Source organism: Ictalurus punctatus, chromosome 11 (assembly GCF_001660625.3).
Source record: "Ictalurus punctatus breed USDA103 chromosome 11, Coco_2.0, whole genome shotgun sequence".
NCBI lineage: Eukaryota > Metazoa > Chordata > Actinopteri > Siluriformes > Ictaluridae > Ictalurus > Ictalurus punctatus.
The window spans coordinates 3,961,199-3,985,970 of record NC_030426.2 but is presented as its reverse complement, the minus strand read 5'-3'; the positions used below and the strand labels follow the sequence as shown (position 1 = coordinate 3,985,970).

The 24,772-nt window shown below is 43.1% G+C and overlaps 1 protein-coding gene across 8 annotated transcripts in view; it reads right to left on the bottom strand.

Annotated features, from left to right (window-relative positions):
- The window catches only part of foxp1b (forkhead box P1b), a 185,988-nt gene that overhangs the window by 70,557 nt on the left and 90,659 nt on the right, over positions 1-24,772 (bottom strand). For all 8 annotated transcript variants that reach the window (XM_017479637.3, XM_017479632.3, XM_017479631.3 and 5 more), the window contains one exon: positions 23,298-23,467. In XM_017479637.3, coding sequence (XP_017335126.1) covers positions 23,298-23,456 — 159 coding nt within the window. In that variant the 5' untranslated portion in view covers positions 23,457-23,467. The remainder of the gene's footprint in view (positions 1-23,297; positions 23,468-24,772) is intronic.

Below are 24,772 nucleotides of genomic sequence, written 5' to 3'. Positions count from 1 at the left end.
AATGTTGCTCTGTGAGTACTGTAGAAACGCTGATCCGCATATTTATTTGAAGTCGCTGTTTATTCGTGCATCTCGTTTGTAAACCGTGACGAGAACACCACTGTACACCCCGAGTCTAACCTCAGCGAGAAACCCGACGGTGACCGCGGGCAGAGTGGTGGTTTTCCAGAGGCTCGATTACGTGAAAGAACTCTTAGCTACACGAGTAAGGAAAGAGCGTGCGGAGTCTTCGCTCGAATGGAAACAAGCGGCCGATTGTTTTTTTCTTCTCCCCCCCGATGATAAATGACTGCGAGCCGTCGAGGTGTTTAGAGATTAACGAGCGAGTTAGAGTGTTTAACACACAACAGCTACTTCAGTGAGACCCGATGCTGAGGATCACGTAAACACTTTATAAATACTGGGCTAGGAGGATAATTATTTTGATTGTGGGCTCTCGGGACACTCCCCCGCTTTAACATCTGTTTGAAATATGGGCTGGTGTGTGCGTGAGGTTGAGCGTGTGTATGTGTTTCTAACTCTCCAAAAAAAAAAAAAAAAAAAAAGCATGTCTGTGTGTAAACTTTCTCTGCATTTCTTCCCCTTTTCTCTGTATCTCTCTCGCTCTCTCTGAACTCCACCTGGCATCACGAAGGAGGTGGAGTCTGTCGGGAGACACAGCAGCAGGGGATCGTGGGATAGCTGGAGGCCTGCTGTCGAGGACTAAGGCAGTGCTACTGGGTAAAATGTAAAATGCTACTAGGATGAGGGCAGCTCCACTCGTTCACGCTGTTATTCCACTGAAGAACACTTTGGCCGAAAATATTGAATGTGAAGGATTTCTTTTTCCGCTGAGCCTAGCCTGTTAACGTTTTTGTCACGACCATACAAGATAACAGCTAATAAAGTGCAACTGGTTTTCCACCAGCGTCTCTATTTTATCCGCAAGCCTGGCTTGTAGACCTGCATACTTATCCCCTCTGTCCTCGATTCCAGCACCAGGACTAAGACGAGAGGAGCAGACACTCCTCCGTTAGAACCACAGGGCCACATGACGATCAGTTAACGCGACCTGCTTCCGAAAGCACGTCGGAAAAGTCTTTAACGCAAAGGACGAAAATGTTTAGCGGAGATGCTTGTGAGACATATTACAGTCAGTGCGTTTACGTGGGCAGCGATAATCCCATATGAACCCGATCAAGACGATACTCGGATTAAGAAACTAGCGTGTAAACAGCGATTATCGATGACCTTAATCTGATTAAAGTCACACTCGAAGTAAACACAGACGGAATTAAGACGTGTGGAGTATTCCTGTTTTAGTCGCGTTATGGACGTGCGTTACAGACACGTACACACCTTAATCACGCTGTTAACGTCGTGTGAGAGTTTTCACCACATTGTGAGACAGGACACGTACACACACGGCAGCGCTCGACCGTCTGACGCCAAACAAGAGAGCACGGCTGCGTCCCAAACCGCGTTCTTACCTACTATATAGTGGGCGAAAGACACAAATACATAGTAAGTACGCGGTTTGGGACGCGGCCCACGGCTTTAAGCAGTCGTCTATTTGCACGTACAGCACGACAAATAATTAACCGCACTTGAAACTTTGGTTAAATTAAAAATAAATACACTCAAAACTGTATACGGTCCGATAACGAAGGCCGACTGTATGCCGATACGTGAGATTCTGGAGGGAACGTCGGACGGCGTGGCGCGGTGACGTGATGACGTGTGCCGCTAATCCATCTATGTTCTGTAACATGTGAAACGGGAACATGACAGGAGTATTCTAAAAGCCACTCAAACACCTTAATCATATTAATAATTAGATTATTGCTGTCCATGTAAACGTAGTCAGAGACTCACGTAAATCATCTGCAAATGCTTGGGGTTTTTTTTTTTTTGCGGCTGTCGAAACACAAAGCAAGTTGTTTCGGATAAGTTGAGAGTGAGGGGAAATCGTTCAAAAGAGAAAGAGATGCTGAGCATCTCTCATGGACGAGCAGGGTGTAACGCAGGCAGACATATCCGTGGCATATGTAAGCGCCTCTGGACAGTACCATAAACAGTGCAAAAAAGCGGCCCTAGTGTGTGTAGAGTGCACACCGGCGATTGGGTCAAACGCATATAAATCACCTAAAATGAGTTATTAACGAGTTTAACCTATTAACCTTCGACGCAGCTGCTTACTCAGGAGTGAGCTTTCCATCTAGCAAACTGCGATTTCAAATGAAAATAAACACTCAAATATGGCACTGTAATGTTCATGCTTCCCTACGCTGTGAAAGATGTCGTCACGTCTGGCCGAGCTGGGATCGCTGGAGCGTGGATGAAAAATAATTACGATATATTCTTTAGCGACGGGAAACGAAATGAAACGGGTGATGACGTTCCAGGAGCGCGTTTTCATATCCGAGTGTACCCGTGTCAAATGACACAGCACGTGTGGTGTGGTACGGTCTCTAGCGCGCCATGGACGATTTCTCTGGGATTTTGCGAGTTTGCGATCGCGGAAATGAACGCAAAATGAAGCAAACTCTGCGACGTCCGGAAGAGCTTCCGACGGTACTAAACTCCTGCAGATTTTCCGCAGGTTTGGCCCGAGACGCGTCATGCGACGTCGTCGTGACGAGCATTCGGCCAGGACGCTCTTCGAGTCACGTGTATCGAACATGAGGACAGCTGAAAGGTAACATTCAAGTCGATTCAGTTTGATTTGTGTAGCGCTTTTAACGATGGACATCGTCTCAAGGAAGCTTTACAGAAACATATAAACACAGGATGGAGATGTTAAGCGTGTGAATTTATCCCTATTGAGTGAGGCGGTGGCGACGGTGGTGAGGAAAAACTCCCTGAGATGATCTGAGGGAGAAACCTTGAGAGGAACCGGACTCAGAAGGGAACCCGTCCTCATCTGGGTCACGACGCATAGTGTGAAAGTAAAAGAAAGTTCGTTATGGGTGTTTTTTTTTTTTTTTTACCAACAAACATCACTGCGACAGTCCGTGCGAACAATTCCGTTTTCTCCGCGAAGTCCTGACGAGGATGTCATATAAAGTATGCACGTGTTGGCAGCGTATTATTTTACAGTACCTTGTGTGTGCCTCACGTAGGTCCGGCGGTAGTAAGGATGTGAACTAGTGCTATGTGAGTCAGCACAATCTTCTCATTATACACGTGCACACACTTCATTTCCCCGTTCCGCTCGCTCCCCGTAAAGTGGGATCACGCCCCGCTGCGTGGCAGGGTCCCGGGCTGGCGCTTGGTGACTGATCAGAGAGAGTCGCACACCGTGCTGTTTACTGACGTTCTTTATCTTGTTCTTTAACAGGCGGAATCGATCAATCCCTGCGCGGCTGCGACCGCACGGCTTCGCCATTCCAGGCACGGCTCGGCTCGCGTGCTCCGGCTCAGCCACCGCCCGGAGTTACCCGAGCCAAATTGGATCAACGAGCTCCGGTTCCCCCGTACTGCCGCAATCCGAGATGAAGATCATATTAGAGGGAAGGGAGCAAAGTGAACAAAGAAAGAGAGAGAGAGAGAGAGAGAGAGGGAGATAGCGACTTGGCATGTACTTGCATCATTGTACTGAAGTCGACGTGCACCGTTTTGGAGCGCCGTTTGTGCCTTTGCATCGACGTTAAAGCCGGGAGACCGCCTAGTGCCTAGTTTAACCGCCTAGTGGATGTGCAGTCAGCTGACTCAGAACATCCAGGCTACGGAAAGATGAATGAAAACACAAAATGAGAAGCCGAACGCAGACAGGTCTTAGTTCCTATGTCCTAATTTACAAAACCAAAATATCCTACTGCCTGTCATAAAACCCAATAAACAGGATCATAAAAAATCAGAAAGGGCTAATGAGCAGACACATCCACGGGGCAGGCAAATTCACTGATCTAGCGTATGCATTATTACAAACCAATTAAGCAGACGTTTCTGCTTAATACACAGACTTCTCCTTTTCGAACGAGCCTTATAAAAACTGCAAAGTTTTAAAAGGCTAATCATTTGCATTTACCCATTGAAAGAGAATAAATACGGCAGTGCTCCCACAGACTGCTTATTCTTATGCGCTGATGGTCGTAGGATAGATTTGAAGAACAAACCTTGACTAGCTTTGCCGTTATTTTTTTTATTATTTTTTTTTTTTTTGCAGTTGCCCTACAGATATTTTACATTATTCAATCAAAAATACCATCTTTCTGATTCCAACTTTCTTTTTTATATAGTTTAATGTTTAATAGGGGCCCGTGGCTATCTATGAGAGCAATTATTAGATATCCGCAGAGAGAAATTGAAAAATTAATCATACGCTCGGCTTTGCTCTCGCGCCGGTACGTGGGAAATGGCTGCTGCTGCTCACTTTCACGCGTGACCCGCGCTACGCAGGGTCGGGGGCTGCGGAAAACAACCGCGTTGATATCACAATTAAGAGATTATTTACTTCTGTGGCCCTTCGTGACGGTAACCTGCCGAGGCTACGCCCGCCCTCGATCGCACGGCGACGATATCGATGTGGGAAGATGAACCACGACATCCGAACGATGACAGAATATAGAGATATTAAAGCAAGTCCTGTTGAGATGTGAAGGCTTTAGGGAAATTACCAACATACTTCTCCTGCTCCTTTCTACATCACTCACACACACACACACACATACGCAATACCTTACTTACATAGTCTACACAGAGCTACGAAACAAGACAGGAAGCTGACATTTGCATTGAATGCACACAAAAAAAAAAAAAACAACGCACACATGCGACAGCTGCTGCCGAGCCTGGCAAAAACATGTAAGCATATGCGGTGTAAATATTCATAAAGCTACGGCGTTTGCGTTTTGCTTTTTTGGCTTTTTGCCCCGGTGATCATGCTATGCTGTGTCGAAGTTGTGCTTGAACAACATGCTCGGAGCCTGAACACGAGAAAAGCTAGGTATAACGCGTATTATAATAATAATAATAATAATAATAATAAAAATGATAATGATGATGATGAGCAGGCTGAAGATTGTGGGAGTTGAAGTACAGTCAGTTTCTCGGAACTCGAGATGGATAATATTAGAAGTGTGTGCAGTGAGCTGGGACTGGGCGACGTGACGGTACAGTACGGAGATTTCCTGTGACATTTTTATTTATTTATCTGATCCTAATCTAAACTGCAACGTTTTTACGGGATATTTTTAATTACATTACGGCATTTGGCCGACGCCCTGATCCACAGCGACATACGGTTCTCTCATTTACACAGCTGAGCAGTTGAGGGTTAAGGGCCTTGCTCAAGGGCCCGGCAGTGTCAGTGCTGAGATTTGAACTCGCAACCTTCTGATCAGTAGCGTGACGTCTTAACCGACGAGCTACCCCCTTCCCTGTGTCTCCAATTTAAGACTTGATGTTTCTGTACACATTCTACAGATAAGCATCATTCGACTTTGTGGGGTTTTTTTGCTTGCAAACCTGTGGAAATGCTTGCTCGCATCGGATTTTGGTCACATCGCCCACTCCTACTGAGATCTACACCGACCAACTAGGTTATATCAAAAGATCGGATCCGAACGCTGATTTTTCGTCACGGCATCCGACGTCACCCTGCCGTGCCTGTTAATCTTAATGCCACATTTCGACCTTTTCCTTCCTCGACACTCGTACGTTTCGGGCTGGTCTTAGACGATCATGTACTCAGATGACCCAGTAGTGTGCGGAGTGTAAAATCATTTCGATCTTAACAACCGCGTCCTACTCGCAAGCCGGTCGAGGTATCCCGGGGTTCGATATTTAAGACTCGACATCCTGTGGAGTCAGAGAAAGTAGTTATCTCCTGTCCCAATCAACTGTGTCATGACTCACTCTCGACATGAAAGAACGATCATCGATGGCAGCTGAGCTAAAGTGTCACCCAGTGTTTATTTTGAGTGTGTTCGCAAGAGTTTTTTTTCCCCTCGGGTTTCCGAGAAACGGGCGCACGGCTTACGATTAATGATTTCTCGTCATAATGTGAACGAAAGTGTGTGGTTGATTCTGAGCAAATCGTGTAGTGCGGTCGACGACTGGAGAACCATTCAGGACAAAATGAATCTGCAAAAATCACTCATTATATCACGCACATGTTCGGCGTCGGCTAGCGCCGTATAAATCTCGTAGTAGTCCCAGGCTTAAATCATGTACCGTTTAGCTCTAATCAAACAGCTATAAATACTTCTTTTTGCTAGATAGGATTGAACTGAAATATCGCCAGATTTCAATCCCGCATTCCATTCACAGACACCGCATCTCTTCTCCTCCCCCAGCACCTGCAGGGAAGCTCGTGATGGAAAAAGCGGCGCTTTATTTTCGGAGGTCAGGTACACGCAGGAAATATGCACCGGTTCTTGGGAAACAACAGGCGAGTGAAGAAAAAAAAAAAAAAAAAAAAAAAGAGGGAGGAAGAGACGGACGCGCGTATAAAGGCGCTGCCTTATTTTCTGTGCCATTTGCTGGCTTGCACTCTCACGGCCCCTTCCCATTACATCATGTCAGAGACTGTAAACAAGCAAATAACAACAGGGCAGTGAAGCCTTGAGCACAGCGCTACGCACCTCCCTGCACTGCGAGGGGAATTGCTCTGCTCATTCTCCCAGCCTACAAAACATTTGTTTTTTTATTGACCGACTAAATAATACATCACATTTTCCTTCCCTCGTGAAGAAATGGAGAAGGAGGGGGAAGAAAAAGGAAAGAAGAAAAAAAAAAAAAAGGGAAGGATTTATGACAGGGGAACAGAGGGGAAACTATTTATGGCAGGCGTCATTCATAGATAGGCGAGGGACCATCAGCCATATTTATGGACCGCCATCATATCGTAGACGGCGAATATCATTCTCTGAATGGTACGCAAACTGCCGCCGCCGCCATTTCTCTTCCGAATAGAGGCCGTGTCACATCCACTGGGCTCGACAGGTCATTATTAACAACAGAAAACACACAGGAACGACGCCATGGAAGTTCGGAGATTACGCTGTAGCCTGTAGATACAATGATTCAAAAGAGTCACTGCGACAAGAGTCCTTGTTTCGTAGGGACTGTACGTAACTTGTTGGCGTGTGGTAATTATTACTCGACTCGCTTATCTGCTTTAGGCTCGTCTGTATCTAACTGTCAGGGATTTTTTATTTTATTTTATTTATTATTATTTTTTTTTTACAGACTGTGCGTACACGCGCCTGGAAGGTTTACGCTCTACAGAGTGTTTGACGGTCTGTACGATAAAGAGTAGTGTTATATATCCTGTTCGAATCGACATGTCGGTACAAGACTTCATTGTATCCTGCAGGAAGAAACGGCAGTTTTAGGCTTTTTCTTCATCTTAAGCCAAAGCCAAGGTCAGAACAAGTGTTTTCGCCGTTTACAAGAACACTCTAGGAAGTGACTGAGCTCCGAGCACGTACAAAATCCCGTTTAAATGGAAACACAGATGATGTGTCAAAATATTACCCGGTCAAAGATGTACTCAAGTGAAAAGCAAAAACGTTGCTGCTTTTAAACGTATTAAAAAGGTACCTGCTTTTAACTGACGGTGATTGATTTATTTTTGTTTTAAAGCAGCTCACACAATTGCTGTCTAGCTAATTCATATTAGCTACTGGAATGAATGCTAGGCTAACCTGGCATTACACAAAAACAAACACACAAACAAACAAAAACAGGCTAACTTAGGTTAAAAATAGGCAGTTAATGTTCATGTTTTTCGAATTAGATGGATTTCACCGTTCAAAGGAGATTCAATCGCAGTCTCTGTTTACTCCAGCGTTTTGAAGCATTGTACTGAGGTAGGGTCGTGGGTACTCATCCTCAAGCTTCATGAGAGGAGTGGAGACCTTTGAGTAGGTCTAAATGAAAAGAATGACTTTTTTCTTCTTCTTGGAAATGTAAGTAAGCAAGGGTGTATTTCAATATCTCAATAATACTAAAGATTATATATTCCAGATACTTAAGTATAGCAACAATGTACAATCAGTCAAGTATTTTCCACCACTGGTCATGTGACCTACTCCTACACGTGACTGATCATGCACAACCGGTGTGGCCACACGCCCTTCGACAAACATTTGTAATAAAGGTCAAACCCATCAATTTGGATTCAAATAAGGTGTGTGTAGTATGCGTGGAATTTCTGTAGTATGCATGGACTGTTTGTTCGTGTGGCATCGTGAAGACACTCATCTATGTGATTTAAACAGACATCGCCTACCCCGTGCAATCCGATCATGATTACTACGGACACCCGCCAGCAACATTACCTAACAGATATAGGTGTGGAAATAACATCCTGCCTGACTAGTACTTTATATAACACGAAGGCACCGGATGGCCAAAAGTTTTTGGACACTTGACCATCACGCTCGAGCGTGTTTTTTTTGGGCATCCCGTTCCAGATTTAGTCCGATCTTTGCTGCTATAACGGCCTACAATCTCCTGGGAAGGCTTTCCACTAGATTTTGTAGCGTGGCTGTGGGGATTTGTGCTCATTCAGCCACAAAGGCGTTAGCGAGTTCAGGTACTGATGTCGGGTGAGAACTCCCGGTGCGCAACTGGCATCCAGTTCATCTTCGTGTTCACTGCGGTTGAGGTCAGGGCTCTGTGCAGACCGCTCGAGTTCTTCCATACTGTATCGACCTTGGCAAACCGTGTCTTCACGGACGTCGCTTTGTGCACAGGGACATTACGATGAAATATGTCCGGGTTAGGGTTAACAGTTTGGGGAAGGCCCACGTGTGTCCACAAACATTTGGCCATATAGTCAGTTCCTCCAGGATTTGGTCATTTTGCGTTCGCAGAAATGAACCCAAAATCAAGCAAACTCTGCAATATTCAGAGGAGCTCGCAATTTTTCACAACTACCGCAGATTTTACGCAGTTTTGGGCCAAGACGCATCATCTGACGCCATGCCCGTTCAGCCAAAGCCCTCTACCATGAGCACAGCTAAAAGGTCTCCTTTACCGACAAACATCACTGCGAAAGGCCAATTTTCACCAATTGAAGCACAAAAAACTCCAAATCGAGCATTTTTTGGCCGCAACAGTCACACAAAAAAAAAAAAAAAAAAAAAAAAAAACAACTTTGCGGAATCCTGTACGGACTGTATAGTGTATCTTAATGTAAAGAGATGCATTCAATGGACTACACGTTTGGGAGGCATTAAAAAAAAAAGAAAAACCCTTTTTGCTTCACTGAAAGCAAACATTTAACCTGCACAGTTGTGTGTTGACTATACACTCCGAAGCACACGTGAAAGAGACTGCCGGCACGTGCAGCAACAGTGACAAATTTCTACTCCGTCACCGACTGTGTGACCTTAGCACGGAACCACAACCCTCTGAATCAACGCTTCACCTGTCCCACATCTAGACATTATGAATAAGAAATACCAGCTAGCTCCACTACAGGACTTTCACATTAGCGAGACTGTCTATGATTGAAGTGCACGCGCGCACACACACACACACAAATGTGCTCAAACCCCTCCACTTATCTGTTCATCAGACACTCGCGCTCTCTCATGCTCTAAGCTGTTTGTCCAAATCTCTAGAGTTTCTCGAAGATGCCTTAATCAGGAGCGTGTTCAGTGGATGAACACTATATTGAAACAAATAAATGCTTTAAAAGCATGGAGGAAAAAGAAAGGCCCGGTTATCATTTCAACGCCGCGTTTAACCCTTATCGTCCCCGTTCCTCGGGGCCCGTTCTATGTTAATTGGATCTCCATGGCATTTGTATCGGGGGTGTTAACATGCACAGTCCATGAATATTAATTACCCAGAAGTTTTCGATCCTAGTGGGGGGAAAAATAAAATAAATAAATAGTAGAATAAAATACTTTCCCTGATACATATTAATTCGGTGAAGAGTTTTGTAAAAAGTCAAAAGCTCATTAAAAATGCATGAGTGCCTCAATTCCCGTGACGATTAATGCATCTTTAAATCGAGCCCTAATAACTTGCCTCCGATTGTGGCGTATACGTAACAGAAGCGCTTTTTGCCAGACTGTTTTTTGACGTTCGGATGCCGAGAGCTTAAAGGAAAGCCGCCTTTTTAAACGATGTGTCTGCCGTTTCGACCGGCTCCTTGCGGTATACTTAGCTTATAAGAAAGACGAACGTAGGAGAAGTGAAGCGTTTCGTTCATTTTAAAAAGATACAGGCGCCGTCTTAATCTGAAATCCTCCCTGGTGGGGTTTAGAGCCGTTCGAATAAGCTATCTAATACTAAAACAACACCGACGCCACAGAGGGCCGCCTCGTTGCCCCAGCTGCCTACAACACCTGCTCCAAGTTTACAGTTCCCCTCTTTACAGCATCAAAGCCCATCCGCTTAGCGTAGACGATGAGAGGTGCTTCATGCTCCTAATGGTACCAGCATAGCAGGCATCATTTACATGGGAGGTCTCTCTCTCTCACACACGCTTTTTTTTTTTTAAAGAAGGGAAAAAATGAGACAAGGAGAGCTTACATCATCTATGTAAATGTAAATATGGGAAGTAGAACAATGGGGCGGCCTACAGAACTGGGAAAAAAAAAAAAAGGCATACACATGTATCATTTGCATTAACACACACTACTCCTCTCTCTCTCTCTCTCTCCGTATTACGCCACTTTTCCGTCGGCTGACCGTTTGACCTGAAATCCATTAGCGGTGTGGCGCTGCAGCCTTTAGTAGAGCAACTTGGTCCTGTTTTCCTGTACAGCCCCAGACACACTCCTTACCTCACTGTCAAACAACTCGTACATGAATTACTGTAAACAGGATGTTAACCCGCGGCGCAGTAAACTCTCTCCATCTGCCCTACGTGCATATATATGACCTGCACATCATCGCTGCGCTCTATGCTTTATGGGCGCGAGACTCGATAATAAATCTTCTACGATGCCCTGACTGTGAAAGCAAGACCCCGACGCGGGGCGGGTTGCCAGGTTTGGGAGAGCGGCGCTGCGTTTTTTGGAGCTCGGATGAAAGTATCGCTTTAAAGGCGGAGATATTGCTTCCCACAATTAGAAGGCAATATGGTGAAATTGCAAAGGCCTGGTTCTCCACGGAAAAACGCGGTGATGGAGTACTCTGAGACACGCTGCAGGTTCCCTTTCTTCGGAGAATAATTATTTCTCGCCTGTTCTACATACAAGCACCCTTAATGTTTAATTTCCATTGCATCGCTACGATTATGAATCAGATTGCCCATCAATTGGCAGACGCAGCAAAGAAATTCACCCTGTAATAAAACTGTCATCTGTTCCAGTATAAAGACAGATGTTGCAAGTTGGGTGATAACACAATTAAACCGTTCAACAAGGGATTCCAGAAAATTATTGAAATTGGAGGAAGCACTATCATTTTACCAATAAAGCAATTTGAAGCAATACGCAGTGTCATAACGCCGATCTTTGTCCCTGTCGTCGAGATTTGCAATAAGTTGGGAAGTTGGGAAGCCTGTCATTTCGGTCCAAACGGACAAAGTTACCTGCAAGAGTTTACAAGCAGATGTCCAAGAGGAAGATGCCGGAGAGGAGGAATGCAAGGAAGGAGAATGCTCTAGCGACATCCATGAATCTTATTTTAATCCCGCTTCTACACTCTGTTCATCTGTCTTCCATCAGCTCCTCACCACTGAGTGCATTCATCTGGGTCTACACAGAACCTCTCTCTCTCGCTCGTTCACTCTCGCTCGTTCTCTCAGCTCGTCACCTCCTTTCCACGAAGCACCATGTACACTTTTGCATAATGGAAGACGTGTGCCGTTCCAGACGGTTTCTAACTCAACGTGTTGCAGGCTAAAAATCCAACCTTTCAAATCTCTCTAGATACGACGTCACGGACAACTGCACTCATCCAAGGACAGAGAGAACGGGGGGCGAGAATGGGGTGAGGAATCGGCATAATTGCCTTGCCTTATCTTGTAATTTGTAACAAAGCTAAAGCATCCATGAGCCCGACGAAGCAAACTCCAACGGGTTCGCCCTTCCGTAAAAGAAAAGCAATTACTCATCCACCGTTTTGTTTGGAATATGTTGGGACGAGCGGACGGAGGGCTTGGACGGGTATTTCCAAGACCTCAAACTTCATTAAAAGATGTCTGTGATGAAGCAGGGTGCTGATATTAAATATTCAACAGCCGTGCGCGTGAGTTCAGGGCGATTACTGGCAGTCCATGAGTACAAGTCAACAACAGTTTGCTCGAGCATGCAAGTGATTAAAAATGCACCAGCAGAAATGGTCGTAAATCATCAAACTGCGCGCTATAAGAGATGCGATGGAGACAACAGAGACATTCTTGAGCACGGTCATTTCGTCCATGGTAGCTTGGCGAGGGTGTCGGAGTGTGCGTTACAGGCTAATTCCAGGTGACTTTATATGCACTCGTAGAGTCATCAAGCCTAAGATTTAAATCCTACATCAACCATGAAAAGCCACTTCCTTCTTGCTGCAGAGGTTGTTTGTACGTGCACGCGCAGACACTCGGTTGCAGATGCATCGAAATGAAGTGAAAAAGGGCACAAAACACCACAAAAAGCTTGCTGGTGCATATGATCAGCCCGTTTGTCTGGTTTTGTTTTTTTCGTGTTTTTTTTTTTTTCTTCAAATTTTTATTTTTATCACTCTCATCATCCTCACTTCCTCATCAAAAGAAAATGCTGAAAACCACAAGTTCTCTCATAGCTCGAGGGTGCGCATGACAAAAGCAGCTTTTGAAAAGCAGTCGCCAAGAGCAGTCATTACAGGATCGGCAAATAGTTCTACTCCGTGCCAAAACTGCCTTTGGCTCCATAAAGCTTGATATCTATCCGTGTTTTTGGTAACGTTTTGAGGAACCCTACGTAAGGCGACGTGTTTCTGATCCACCTGGTACATCTCTGGCGGCATGCTTACGTGGCCGGGTGAGGATGTGTGTATCTTAAATGGGGAAATTCCAGCCACTTACACTTTTACACAGCTGCAGAACAAATAAGCAATGTCAAACCAGCTGAAAAACAGAATAAAGATGATCAAAATGTGAACGAAGTCACGGGTGAAAAGAAAAAAAGAAAGAAAAAAAAAAGAAGAAAAAAAAAAAGGACTAGCAGCTGGAACATAAACAGAAGAATGTGTCCCTCTTTCAAGTCGACAACAGTAGGAATAAAACATCTTTGCTGTGTAGAGTGGAAACTCACAAACATAGGCACTGAACTCATTCCAACCCTGTAAAGATGGCACATCGGATATGAATATGTGAGACTATTTATGATTTGCCCATGCAATGTAATAATAGTAATAATAATAATCATTTTATTCAATCCAGGCGACACAGTGGTGCAGCGGGCAGCGCCGACCTCAGCTCACCCTCTGTGTAGAGTTTCGCATGTTCTCCACGTGTTCACGCCGAGCTCTCTGGTTTCCTCCCACCGTCCAAAAATATGCAAGTAGATTGACTGGCTATGTTAAACTACCCCTTGTGTGTGTGTGTGTGTGCCCGGAGATGGACTGGCATGCCATTTGGACTGAATTCCGGTATGTCTCAAGCGCTTAATTCATAATTAACCAAATATCTCATTTGTCTCGAACCGTATAACGGTATGATGTTCAGATGAAGCCTGTTCATGAATGCTGCATATAACTGAGCTTACGTTACTTACGTTAAGCTTACATGGATACCTTACTAGCAACTACGGTACTTGGTTACTGTCCCCCCCCCCCCCCTCAAAGAACGGTCGAAGAATAGTGAAATTAGCAATGCCTTTGGAATTTTGTTTGGTGTATATCTTCACACTGAATTTATAACACAAATCAATCATTATAGAGACGGGGCTTGCTTGCGGCCAGGCAGATCATGATTTATAAGACGGCTGGAATATCAAAGACTAGTCAAACATTCAACGATCCAACAAACACTGACTGAACATACGCGCTCGGAGTAAACAAACTGCAACAAGTGGCAGTTTTAACAGGCTCAGAACGCTACGGCAACACCGCGTTACTGCGGGGTTTCTTAAAGCTGTGAGCTGACGATCCGATGCTTCAAATTCCGACTGAAACGCTCCTATCGAGGGCCGCATACAATTGTTGTTAAATACAAGAGGGCGGTGCTAGCGATTTGGCTTGCGTATGGAGATGTTTAAATGAAGCTTATGGTCTACTTCCCCCAATCTAACTAGTGCGGCAAGATGAATTCCTCCGTCAGGCTTGAGATGATCAAACAGATTACAATTATTTTATCTTCCATATGTATTAATGAGCACTGTCTTTCATAGTTATGTTCCCTAACAAGAACTGATGACATGCCAAGCTCCAGGTTTGTTTTTTTTGTTTTTTTTCCTTTGCCATGTTCTCAAAGGAATTGGAGCTTATTAGTTTATGAATTTGGAAGATTAATGTTCGACTTAGCTTTTCTATGGGGTTAAAAAAAATAATAATAATGGCGCTTTGGAGTTTCGGCAAACGACCAATCAAAACCTTTTAACAGAACTATCAACTAATCAGATGCTCATTAGCAAGTCAGAAGCAAACGATTTAAGTTGCCATCTAGACAAAAGCAAACAAAAGTCAGACTAGAAAACTAAAGCCATTATAGACAGTATGTTAGCAGCCTTAACGACCTACTTAATTACTGCTATATGGTAAATGGTCTGCACTTATATAACGCTTTTTTTTAACCTTAGCGGTTCTACAGAGCGCTTTACACTGTGTCTCATTCACCCATTCACACACACACACACATCAATGGTAGCAGAGCTGCCACGCAAGGCGCTGACTTGCCATCGGGAGCAACTTGGGGTTCAGTGTCTTGCCCAAAGACACCGCGGCATCTGGAGTCACGCAGGCCGGGAATCGTACCGCCGACCCTACGATTAGTGGACGACCCGCTCTACCACCCGATCCACAGCCGCTTTGCTCCTACGTGTTGTTGGCTGATTGGCGGATCTCTAAATTGTCTGTAGCGTGCGAGTGTGTGTGTGTGTGTGTGTGTGTGTGTGTGAGAGAATGTGCTCTGTGATGGGTTGGCACCCCGTCCAGGGTGTCCCCCGCCCTGTGCCCAGAGTTAGGATAGGCTCCAGGCTCCCCGCGACCCTGTGTAGGATGACTGAAAAGAAAATGTATTAAATGGTGGTCGTATAGGATATTCGCAGTTAAATCACTTGCCTCTCTTATACTGTTTAGAGTGCGGCATAAACCACGATGGCAACTCATAAAAGTGTCTTATTTAGAGAGGCAGCAAAATTATGACAGGTGAGTAGGGCCGCCATCTTGCAGTCACGATTCCTGATTGGTTAATAACGGTTGTGTTAAAAATGAAACTTTGCTCATTACAAAGCCCGGGATAGTCACAAACTACACCATAACTACACTTACTGCATCCTAATAATCCATTATTCCTCCTTATCCATCATTACGTATCTAAATCTACACCTAGTCAGTAAAGCTGCTTTGTGACAATGCCTACTGTGAAAAGTGCAATACAAATAAAATGTAATTGAATCGAATCAAACTCATACTTTTAATCAGAATAAAAATGAAAACTTTCATATATATATATATATGGAAATATAGTTAACTGACTGAGTGACAATCAGAATGAAAAAATGAAGAGTCTGTTTAATTGTCCATCAAACACAAACCTGATCAGCAGGTAAATCTTTGCATACGTTCTACACAGGGCATGCTGACCACATACCTAAACCAAACCGCTCATATAAGGGAACAAAAAGAATTAAAATAACCTATGCTGAAACTGTGAAGTTATTTATGAGAAGTGGGATATGTAGCCAATTAATACTTCAAAAAATTAAGACTTATTAATAACACAAGCATGGCAAATGAAGTCAGCTTTACAAACAGTTAGCATGTGAGTCACTTCTTACATTCTGAGGATTCAGTCTCTTGTCATTAGACTTGCTGCGATAGTTCCGGGTATTACACGGTGTTCGGCCACACACCGATTGCTTGCCCATCGCGGCACCACCCCCACTGTTGATTCGCCTTTTTTTTTTTTATAGTAAAAAAAAACAATTAAGGATGCTGCGATTAAAAACTGAATGCGTCTGCTCGATTCGGCATGAGCCGAACGAGTCCGAGTCGCAACTCAGATCAGATTTCTTTTATCACGTAACGAGTGAGGCGAGCTGACTGACAAGACGACGGCGAGTTTGTCATTGTTCTGTTTTGTTGTGTTTTTCCATTAAGAATAATAACGAACCCACCATTCATAATGAAACACAAACTGAGTGCTACGAATATCCAACACTTATATAAAACTTATAAAAAAAATATAAAACTTCACATTAACACAACTGTTTGTGGAATAATATACACTACCGGTCAAATGTCTAGACACACTCATTCTTTATTTAGTTATTTTTTCCTCCACATTTTAATAATAATAAAGTCATCAAAACTCTGGAATAGCACAAATGGTGTGATTAAAAAAAAAAAAAAAAATCTAACTAAATAAAAGATTATGTAATATTTTAGCATCTTCAAAGTAGACCCCCTTTTTGCCTAGACTGTCCAGAAATGTATTCTTGGCATTTTCTCGACCGATTTCTTGAGGAATCCCCCTGAGATGCTTTGTAAACAGTATTAAAGGAGTTCACAGCTACTGTACGCTGGACACTTACTGGCTGCTTTTCATCCGTTAAAAATAAATTTTTTGTAAATAAAATGTTAGTTTTCTAATGAAAGAAATGAATATTTAACATCATGAACCATTTCAGTCAAGTGTCTCCAAACTTTTGATGGGTGGTGTATATATTATTAATTATATAGCCTATATATTTACACAATCTTTATGGCACTGATAATTAAACTTCAGCTGTAAATATTAATAATAAAGTCTCCCTTTCACTGCACCTTGTGGTTTGTGTTACTCGCTGCCTTTAGACATATTGTTTTACTTGTGTTTACTCTGATCATAGTGTTTTAATTACTCATTATAAATCTTATTTGTGCTCCCACTGTGCATCACCGCGTCTGCATCGCGCATGAGGAGCAACGCGGCCTCGTCACTAATACATCACTTCAGTTACAATAAACGACAGAATTTACACTGCAAGCGCGCAAATACAGCATATAATGACAATAAACTTCAATTAAACTAAACCTTTTAAGCAACTCGCACCAGTTTCCCCCCACCCCTTGCACACAGTGGAGCATTTTGTATATAAACAGAAGTTTGTGTGCATCACTGTCGTGCCTCCCTGCTACACGAGCTCCGCTTTGTAAAGTTTACAGGTTACAGTCTTCTCTGGGGCATTTAATATAAAATGTCTCCCTGCCTTAGAGGACTTGGAGGTCGCACACTTTTTTTCCTTTTTTTTTTTTTGCTGTCACTTGACGATTCTGCCTCCGCCTGATGGTGACTGGGGTCATGTTGGGTATGAAAAGTATTGTTGACAAACAGTAAACAACAAATTTATTCTCGTCGACTGTGTATTCTGCTAAAGCTAGCGGAATCATATTACGTGCGTGTGACGTCATGCTCCACTGACTGGGAAACACTGTATACTTCCTGTTAGTAAAAACCCACTAGTGTTATATTTGAGATGATATTACCTTTCTAAAATTCATACCCTAGTCGGTAGAGTACGCAGTGCATAGTGTAAGTGTGCAGTACGTCACTTGGGACACAACTTTAGTATTTACTCTCCGAAGCGTGTTTTCGGAACAGAAGTAACGTAATGAGTAAATCTCCCCCGTGCAGAGCGACTAATCCATAATGAGATTCGTTGGCAATGATTTTCATAATCCATCATTATCGATTTTACCGATTAGCTGTTGCAGATCTAAAATATCACCTTCACTCACCCATTCACTTACATCTTTTTAGATCAATTCATAGTGGTAAAAAAATACATTTTCAATCTCTATTATTATATTTATGTTGATATTTAAGTGGTACTGGGGTTTTTTTTTTGTGCGTGTGTTTTTTTTTTTCTTGAATGACAACAGTCCAAAATCCACAAATATTTAACATGCAATGGGTTATATAAATATACAGATATATCGGGGCTAACACAGAGATTAAAGAGACAAAGTGCATAAAGCCAATCAGGAATACAGAATGAATGACGCACACTGGTCACCCACAGTGCGCATTTTGCTCCAGGGTATGGCCTCTTCACTATAAACACTCAAATAAAAAATTCATGCTATACTGAGCAATACAGACCTTAACTATATTCCAAATCATTATAAATGCCAGATGTTTTGTTTTTCGTTTTTTTAATCAATGTAACTGAATGCTCACAGGTCACACATCACATACTTTTTACATAGTAATTAAGTCTGATCGCATTACAAGCAAACACACTGTGTCTGAAGGGTTGAAAGATGATTCTTTTTTTCCTTTTTTTTATTTTTATATCCAAATACAATATCTGCCACGTCTGGTTTTTAACATATCGCTACACATCACGTGAAAATTAAAGCCCTGTGTCCGAGAACTTAATCGAAATAATCTCCTTCACGCCAGCTCCATCGGCATAAAAAAAAAAAAAACCCAAACAATAACACGCTTTTACAGCGTCACGTATGTGGGAGCGTTAAGAGTTACCGGATCTTTCGATTATTTTAAAATCATCTTTTGAGAGCGGGTCGAAACGTAAAGCATTAAAGCGAGGTCATGAGAGAGAATGTGAAAGTGCATGTGAAGTGCGAATTTTGACGTAGAATGCTATTGGTATCCTAACAGCATTGATAATGCAATTATGCAAATTAAACATGGTGGTTTGAACAATGCTTTTTTATGGATTTGGATGGATTTCTATGGAGTTCAGAGAGCTGCGTAAAACCTGTGTGTGAAAGACGCTTCACGCAGAGACAGTATGATATAACTGTACAGGAAGTGGACATCGTGGACGTGGCGGTTGAGCGAGCTCTGGGGATGAAAACACAACGCGAGAACAAGCCTGTGATTGGAGCGTTCAAACATGACGGTGAGTACAAAACCACAGAGAGTATGCGAGTTTGGAAGCCCACAGTGGTGGTTTTGACTTTGCACAACCTGTACAGATGCTCTCTCTGCTTCATGTACACTAAAGCTTAGGCCCTTTGTAGGCATAACAGAGTTGTTTGCTCTTACTGAGATAAAATAATAATGAACCTGTTGTATTTAGTTAGTATTTGGGCAGCTATTTATGTGGACGTGGGTGACACAAAGAGAGGGGAAAAAAACCCACATGAAACGGGCTTTCATGTATCTGAAAAGACTTACAAAGCTGCACTTGAGGTCAGAAAAATATTGCATTATTAACTGCAACACAGCTAACAGGACGTCTCGGGACACAGCAACGCACTCGCATTTTAAACAAAGAAGAATTTGAAAATCCCACCGCGTTGCATGACTTCAACAGTCACACCCTTTTTTCCATATAAGAGCGGCACATTCATTTAACACCACCGAAAACAGCAAATAGCGCAAACGATTAAAATACTAATTACTTCTTTTTTTCTTTTTCTTTCCCTCCCTTGTCTTTTCCTCTCCTGGACGTTTAAACTGTCACCAGACAGGTTTCACATGCAGGTTCCATACTGGTGCATGACAACCTCAACAGTATCACACTGATCACTTCATAGCGAGCACTATTCCACAGATCGCTTTTCTTCTTATCTGTTCTTTTTTCATTCTTTAGTCTTTTTTTTTTCATGCTCTGGTTCGCCCGCAGATCTCTTTTCTCCCCCTCTTCTCCCCTCACATCCATCAAAGCTGTAACTCTTGTTGTTTTAGTCGGGCGAATCAGAACCCACCTCTGGCAGGGAACGAAGGAAAAGTCAACAGGAATTAAATTTCAGCGCAACTGTTTACTCAACTGTGGCCTGCAGTTATTGAAGTTTCATCCATGGTTTTGTGTGACGACGGCACTAATGAATTCAGCATGGCTGTGATTTACATGCGGCCAACATCGGGACGCTGTGTGTTCGGCCTCGGCCATCCGGTGGGTGGGAGAGAGTAGCTCTGACGGCCAATCGCTAAGGATTAAGACTACTATATGGTTGGCTATGAGCTTTAGCTTTGTAATCAGCTGTAGTGTCATCTTTGGTTTGATGATGAAAGATTCCAGCTCTTTCTGAGAAACTGAACGTTCATAATAAACGTTTCATTATTTCATTAATGTACACATGAATATATACATATATATACACACACACACAACCTGTCAAAAGTTTAGACACACTCATACTTTATTATTATTATTTTTCACCCCACATTTTAGAATAATAATAAAGTCATCAAAACTCCGGAACACCACAAATCAAAACTAAATCATCTAAACTAGCATCTTCAAAGTAGACCCCCTTTTTGCCTAGAATGTCCAGAAATGTATTCTTGGCATTTTCTCGACTGATTTCTTGAGGAATTCCCCCGAGATGCTTTGTAAACAGTATTAAAGGAGTTCACACCTACTGTACGCTGGACACTTACTGGCTGCTTTTCGGAATTTTTCACTCCGCGTCATCCGTTTAAACAAATAATTAGTTGTAAATAAAATGTCAGTTTTTCCTAATGAAAGATGAATATGTTGGCACAATTATATATTTTTGTCTAGAACACTGATTTAAAACGTTTAATCATACACTTTCAGATCAAAAGCTTTTTAAGTTCACGAGGACCATTTCAGTCAAGTGTCTCCAAACTTTTGATTTGATGGGTCGTGTGTGTGAGTATATATATATATATATATATATATATATATATATATATATATATATATATATATATATATATATATATATATATACAGTGAGGGAAAGAAGTATTTGATCCCCTGCTGATTTTGTACGTTTGCCCACTGACAAAGAAATGATCAGTCTATAATTTTAATGGTAGTTGTATTTGAACAGTGAGAGACAGAATAACTACAAAAAAATCCAGAAAAACGCATGTCAAAAATGTTATAAATTGATTTGCATTTTAATGAGGGAAATAAGTATTTGACCCCTCTCATTCAGAAAGATTTCTGGCTCCCAGGTGTCTTTTATACAGGTGACGAGCTGAGATTAGGAGCACACTCTTAAAGGGAGTGCTCCTAATATCAGCTTGTTACCTGTATAAAAGACACCTGTCCACAGAAGCAATCAATCAATCAGATTCCAAACTCTCCACCATGGCCAAGACCAAAGAGCTCTCCAAGGATGTCAGGGACAAGATTGTAGACCTACACAAGTCTGGAATGGGCTACAAGACCATTGCCAAGCAGCTTGGCGAGAAGGTGACAACAGTTGGTGCAATTATTCGCAAATGGAAGAAACACAAAAGAACTGTCAGTCTCCCTCGGCCTGGGGCTCCATGCAAGATCTCACCTCATGGAGTTGCATTGATCATGAGAACAGTGAGGAATCAGCCCAGAACCACACGGGAGGATCTTGTCAATGATCTCAAGGCAGCTGGGACCATAGTCACCAAGGAAACAATTGGTAACACGCTACGCCGCGAAGGACTGAAATCCTGCAGCGCGCACAAGGTCCCCCTGCTCAAGAAAGCACATATACATGCCCGTCTGAAGTTTGCCAGTGAACATCTGAATGATTCAGAGGACAACTGGGTGAAAGTGTTGTGGTCAGATGAGACCAAAATGGAGCTCTTTGGCATCAACTCAACTCGCCGTGTTTGGAGGAGGAGGAATGCTGCCTAGGACCCCAAGAACACCATCCCCACCGTCAAACATGGAGGTGGAAACATTATGCTTTGGGGGTGTTTCTCTGCTAAGGGGACAGGACAACTTCACCGCATCAAAGGGACGATGGACGGGGCCATGTACCATCAAATCTTGGGTGAGAACCTCCTTCCCTCAGCCAGGGCATTGAAAATGGGTCGTGGATGGGTATTCCAGCATGACAATGACCCAAAACACACGGCCAAGGCAGCAAAGGAGTGGCTCAAGAAGAAGCACATTAAGGTCCTGGAGTGGCCTAGCCAGTCTCCAGACCTAAATCCCATAGAAAATCTGTGGTGGGAGCTGAAGGTTCGAGTTGCCAAACGTCAGCCTCGAAACCTTAATGACTTGGAGAAGATCTGCAAAGAGGAGCGGGACAAAATCCCTCCTGAGATGTGTGCAAACCTGGTGGCCAACTACAAGAAACGTCTGACCTCTGTGATTGCCAACAAGGGTTTTGCCACCAAGTACTAAGTCATGTTTTGCAGAGGGGTCAAATACTTATTTCCCTCATTACAATGCAAATCAATTTATAACATTTTTGACATGCGTTTTTCTGGATTTTTTTCTTGTTGTTATTCTGTCTCTCACTGTACAAATAAATCTACCATTAAAATTATAGAATGATCATTTCTTTGTCAGTGGGCAAACGGACAAAATCAGCAGGGGATCAAATACTTTTTTCCCCTCACTGTATATACATATATAAAATATAGAAACATGCAATATATATCTATATGTCTATATCTATCTATCTATCTATCTATATGTATATATAAGATTATATTATTGCTGATATGGAAAAAATCAGATGCCATGCCTCCTTACTGCTGTGTCCCTGTACTTCATTTTTGAAGCACACTGAAATATCTATATTGCTCTGATATTTTCAAAGCGTGCCGTGAAGCTGCCATCAGACAGCAACCGTGACACCAAAACATATGTAAAGACTTTCAAAGCCATCATCGTCCTTTGCTTTAAGCAAAGGCAAAGCCACTGCTCTCGTGTTTACAGACAGCCATTTCTATGCCGACTGACAGCTGCATCAGAGCATCGCTCCATCATGACCAAACAACCACTGACAACAACTCCCATCAGCCCCTGGGGCACAGACAGCATGCGGCTCACTGATCTTTTCACGCCCCGGTCTTTCTCGCCCGTGCTGTCGCGCACCAACACTCATGCCGACACAAAAAGCCGTGGTGACATTAAAAACGTTTCTGGGGCGGGTCTTAAAAGGCCAGATTGCCTGATTGGACAGGCAGCTCGCGTTATGTCGACAACGCGTGCTGTCGGATGCGCAGCCACTACTGTCCGAGAACTGCGCCGCACCTACATTTCTGCAAACTATTTTACTGGAACGTGTGCTAGGATAAACACGTCAGCAGGCAAACACACAATTGCCAAAAGAGCACTTTAGAGTGTTTTAAAAATTCAGGACACCTTCAGTATACATAAATAATCATAATAATGTGTTTATGTGCTTGGAGAAGGAGGGATGATGAAATATTAATGGGCACTTAAAAGGAGGGAGAGGGATATGCTGATGACACGGCTTAATGAAGGACAGGTGAGAGAGGGTGAGCCTGCGATGGATTGGACCAGCTGTATGATCAAAAACTTTTACACGCATGCAAGATAAATCACAATTACCTGCTGCTGTTGAAGGGTCATGAGGTTAGCGGCTGTGATGTCAGAGGAAGGTGTGGCACTCTTGGATCGTATGTCTCGAAGCCCGCCTTCAACTGCCACGCCGTTCTGTTTGGCTGTCCCGTTACTCGTCGTCTCCGCTGTCCCCGCTTCTTGCATCATGACTTAAAGGCCTGTGATGAAAAGACATGGAAAAGGACGCAGGTGTTAAAATAAAGTGGCGTACGTGAAACGCACGAGCGGCCTTTCGGGTTTCGGCAGGCTAAACTCACCAAGCTCAATTTGACTCTTCTCCTAGATTTTCCTGTGCTTTCCTAGTTGGACTGGACTTGTTTGTTTGCTTTCTAGCCGGATGGTTTCCACCCACAGACTTGCATATAATCTCTCTCTCTCTCTCTCTCTCTCTCTCTCACTTCACTCTCTCACACTTTCCCACATGGTGATATACTGCTTAGATCCTCTAGAGATGACACATCCGTGAGTGTCCAGGCCAAAAAAGGGTGCAGGTTGTCAGATATCGAATACTCGTTTCTGTTTCTCCCTTTCATCCGGGGGGGGGAGGGAGGAGAGGATGGGAACACAACCCTTAAGCAAGTCTCGGCAGAGGAGCCCAAGAAAACACGCTCGCTCGCAAACAAAACACATTCAACTGAAATGGATATATTTACTCGGATGGCTCCCAGAAGAACCGCGGCCTCGATGGCTTTTTAATGGCTGACAGCTCTCGCCCGAAAGTCGTCCCAAATCAAACTGTACTGCAAACATTTGCATCGCAGCTGTTGAGTTTACACCAGAATCCCAGCCTGAACATAAATAAGCACCAGCTGCGGCAAACAATCCAGACTTATGGCCAATGTATTTATAATGTATCCATTACATCAACGTCATGTGTCGGTAAGATTTTACTCAGTGAAGCCCTGTATTTGTCAGTAGAGAAAGAATTCCCTCATTTTGACAGTGCATGCTTAAGGGGTTTTTTTTTTTTTTTGTAAATATATTTTGTCCGTGCTTGTGTGTGCTCTCTTCCCGACAGCCTAAGCACTCAGATATACTTCGAGAGACACTGGATTTCTAAAATGAACATATATACACGTTCCTTCACGTTCCAGATCGTCTAAGCGATCGGATTTATTATTAATGCCGGGCAGAGGAAAATGCCCTTAAAACACAAAGCTCCAATCATAAAGGTAATTCAGATCTGAAACACTACATCTTATTAATGTTAATGTACTTTTTGGGAGAGTGGTGGTCGCTTCAGTCATTGAATTCTCCTTTAGACACTACTAAAATAAAATACAAAAGTACATGGTTGATGTAAATACAAGTGTTAAGTCTCAGGAAGTAAACAACAATACTATTTATACTGCAGCGCTGTTGAATTCTCAGATCAGAAGGTGTCACGGCTCTGATGAGTGTGTCGCTGTAACACAGAATGAAAGCTTAACATTAATGTGCTCGTTCTCATACGTTATGGTTTC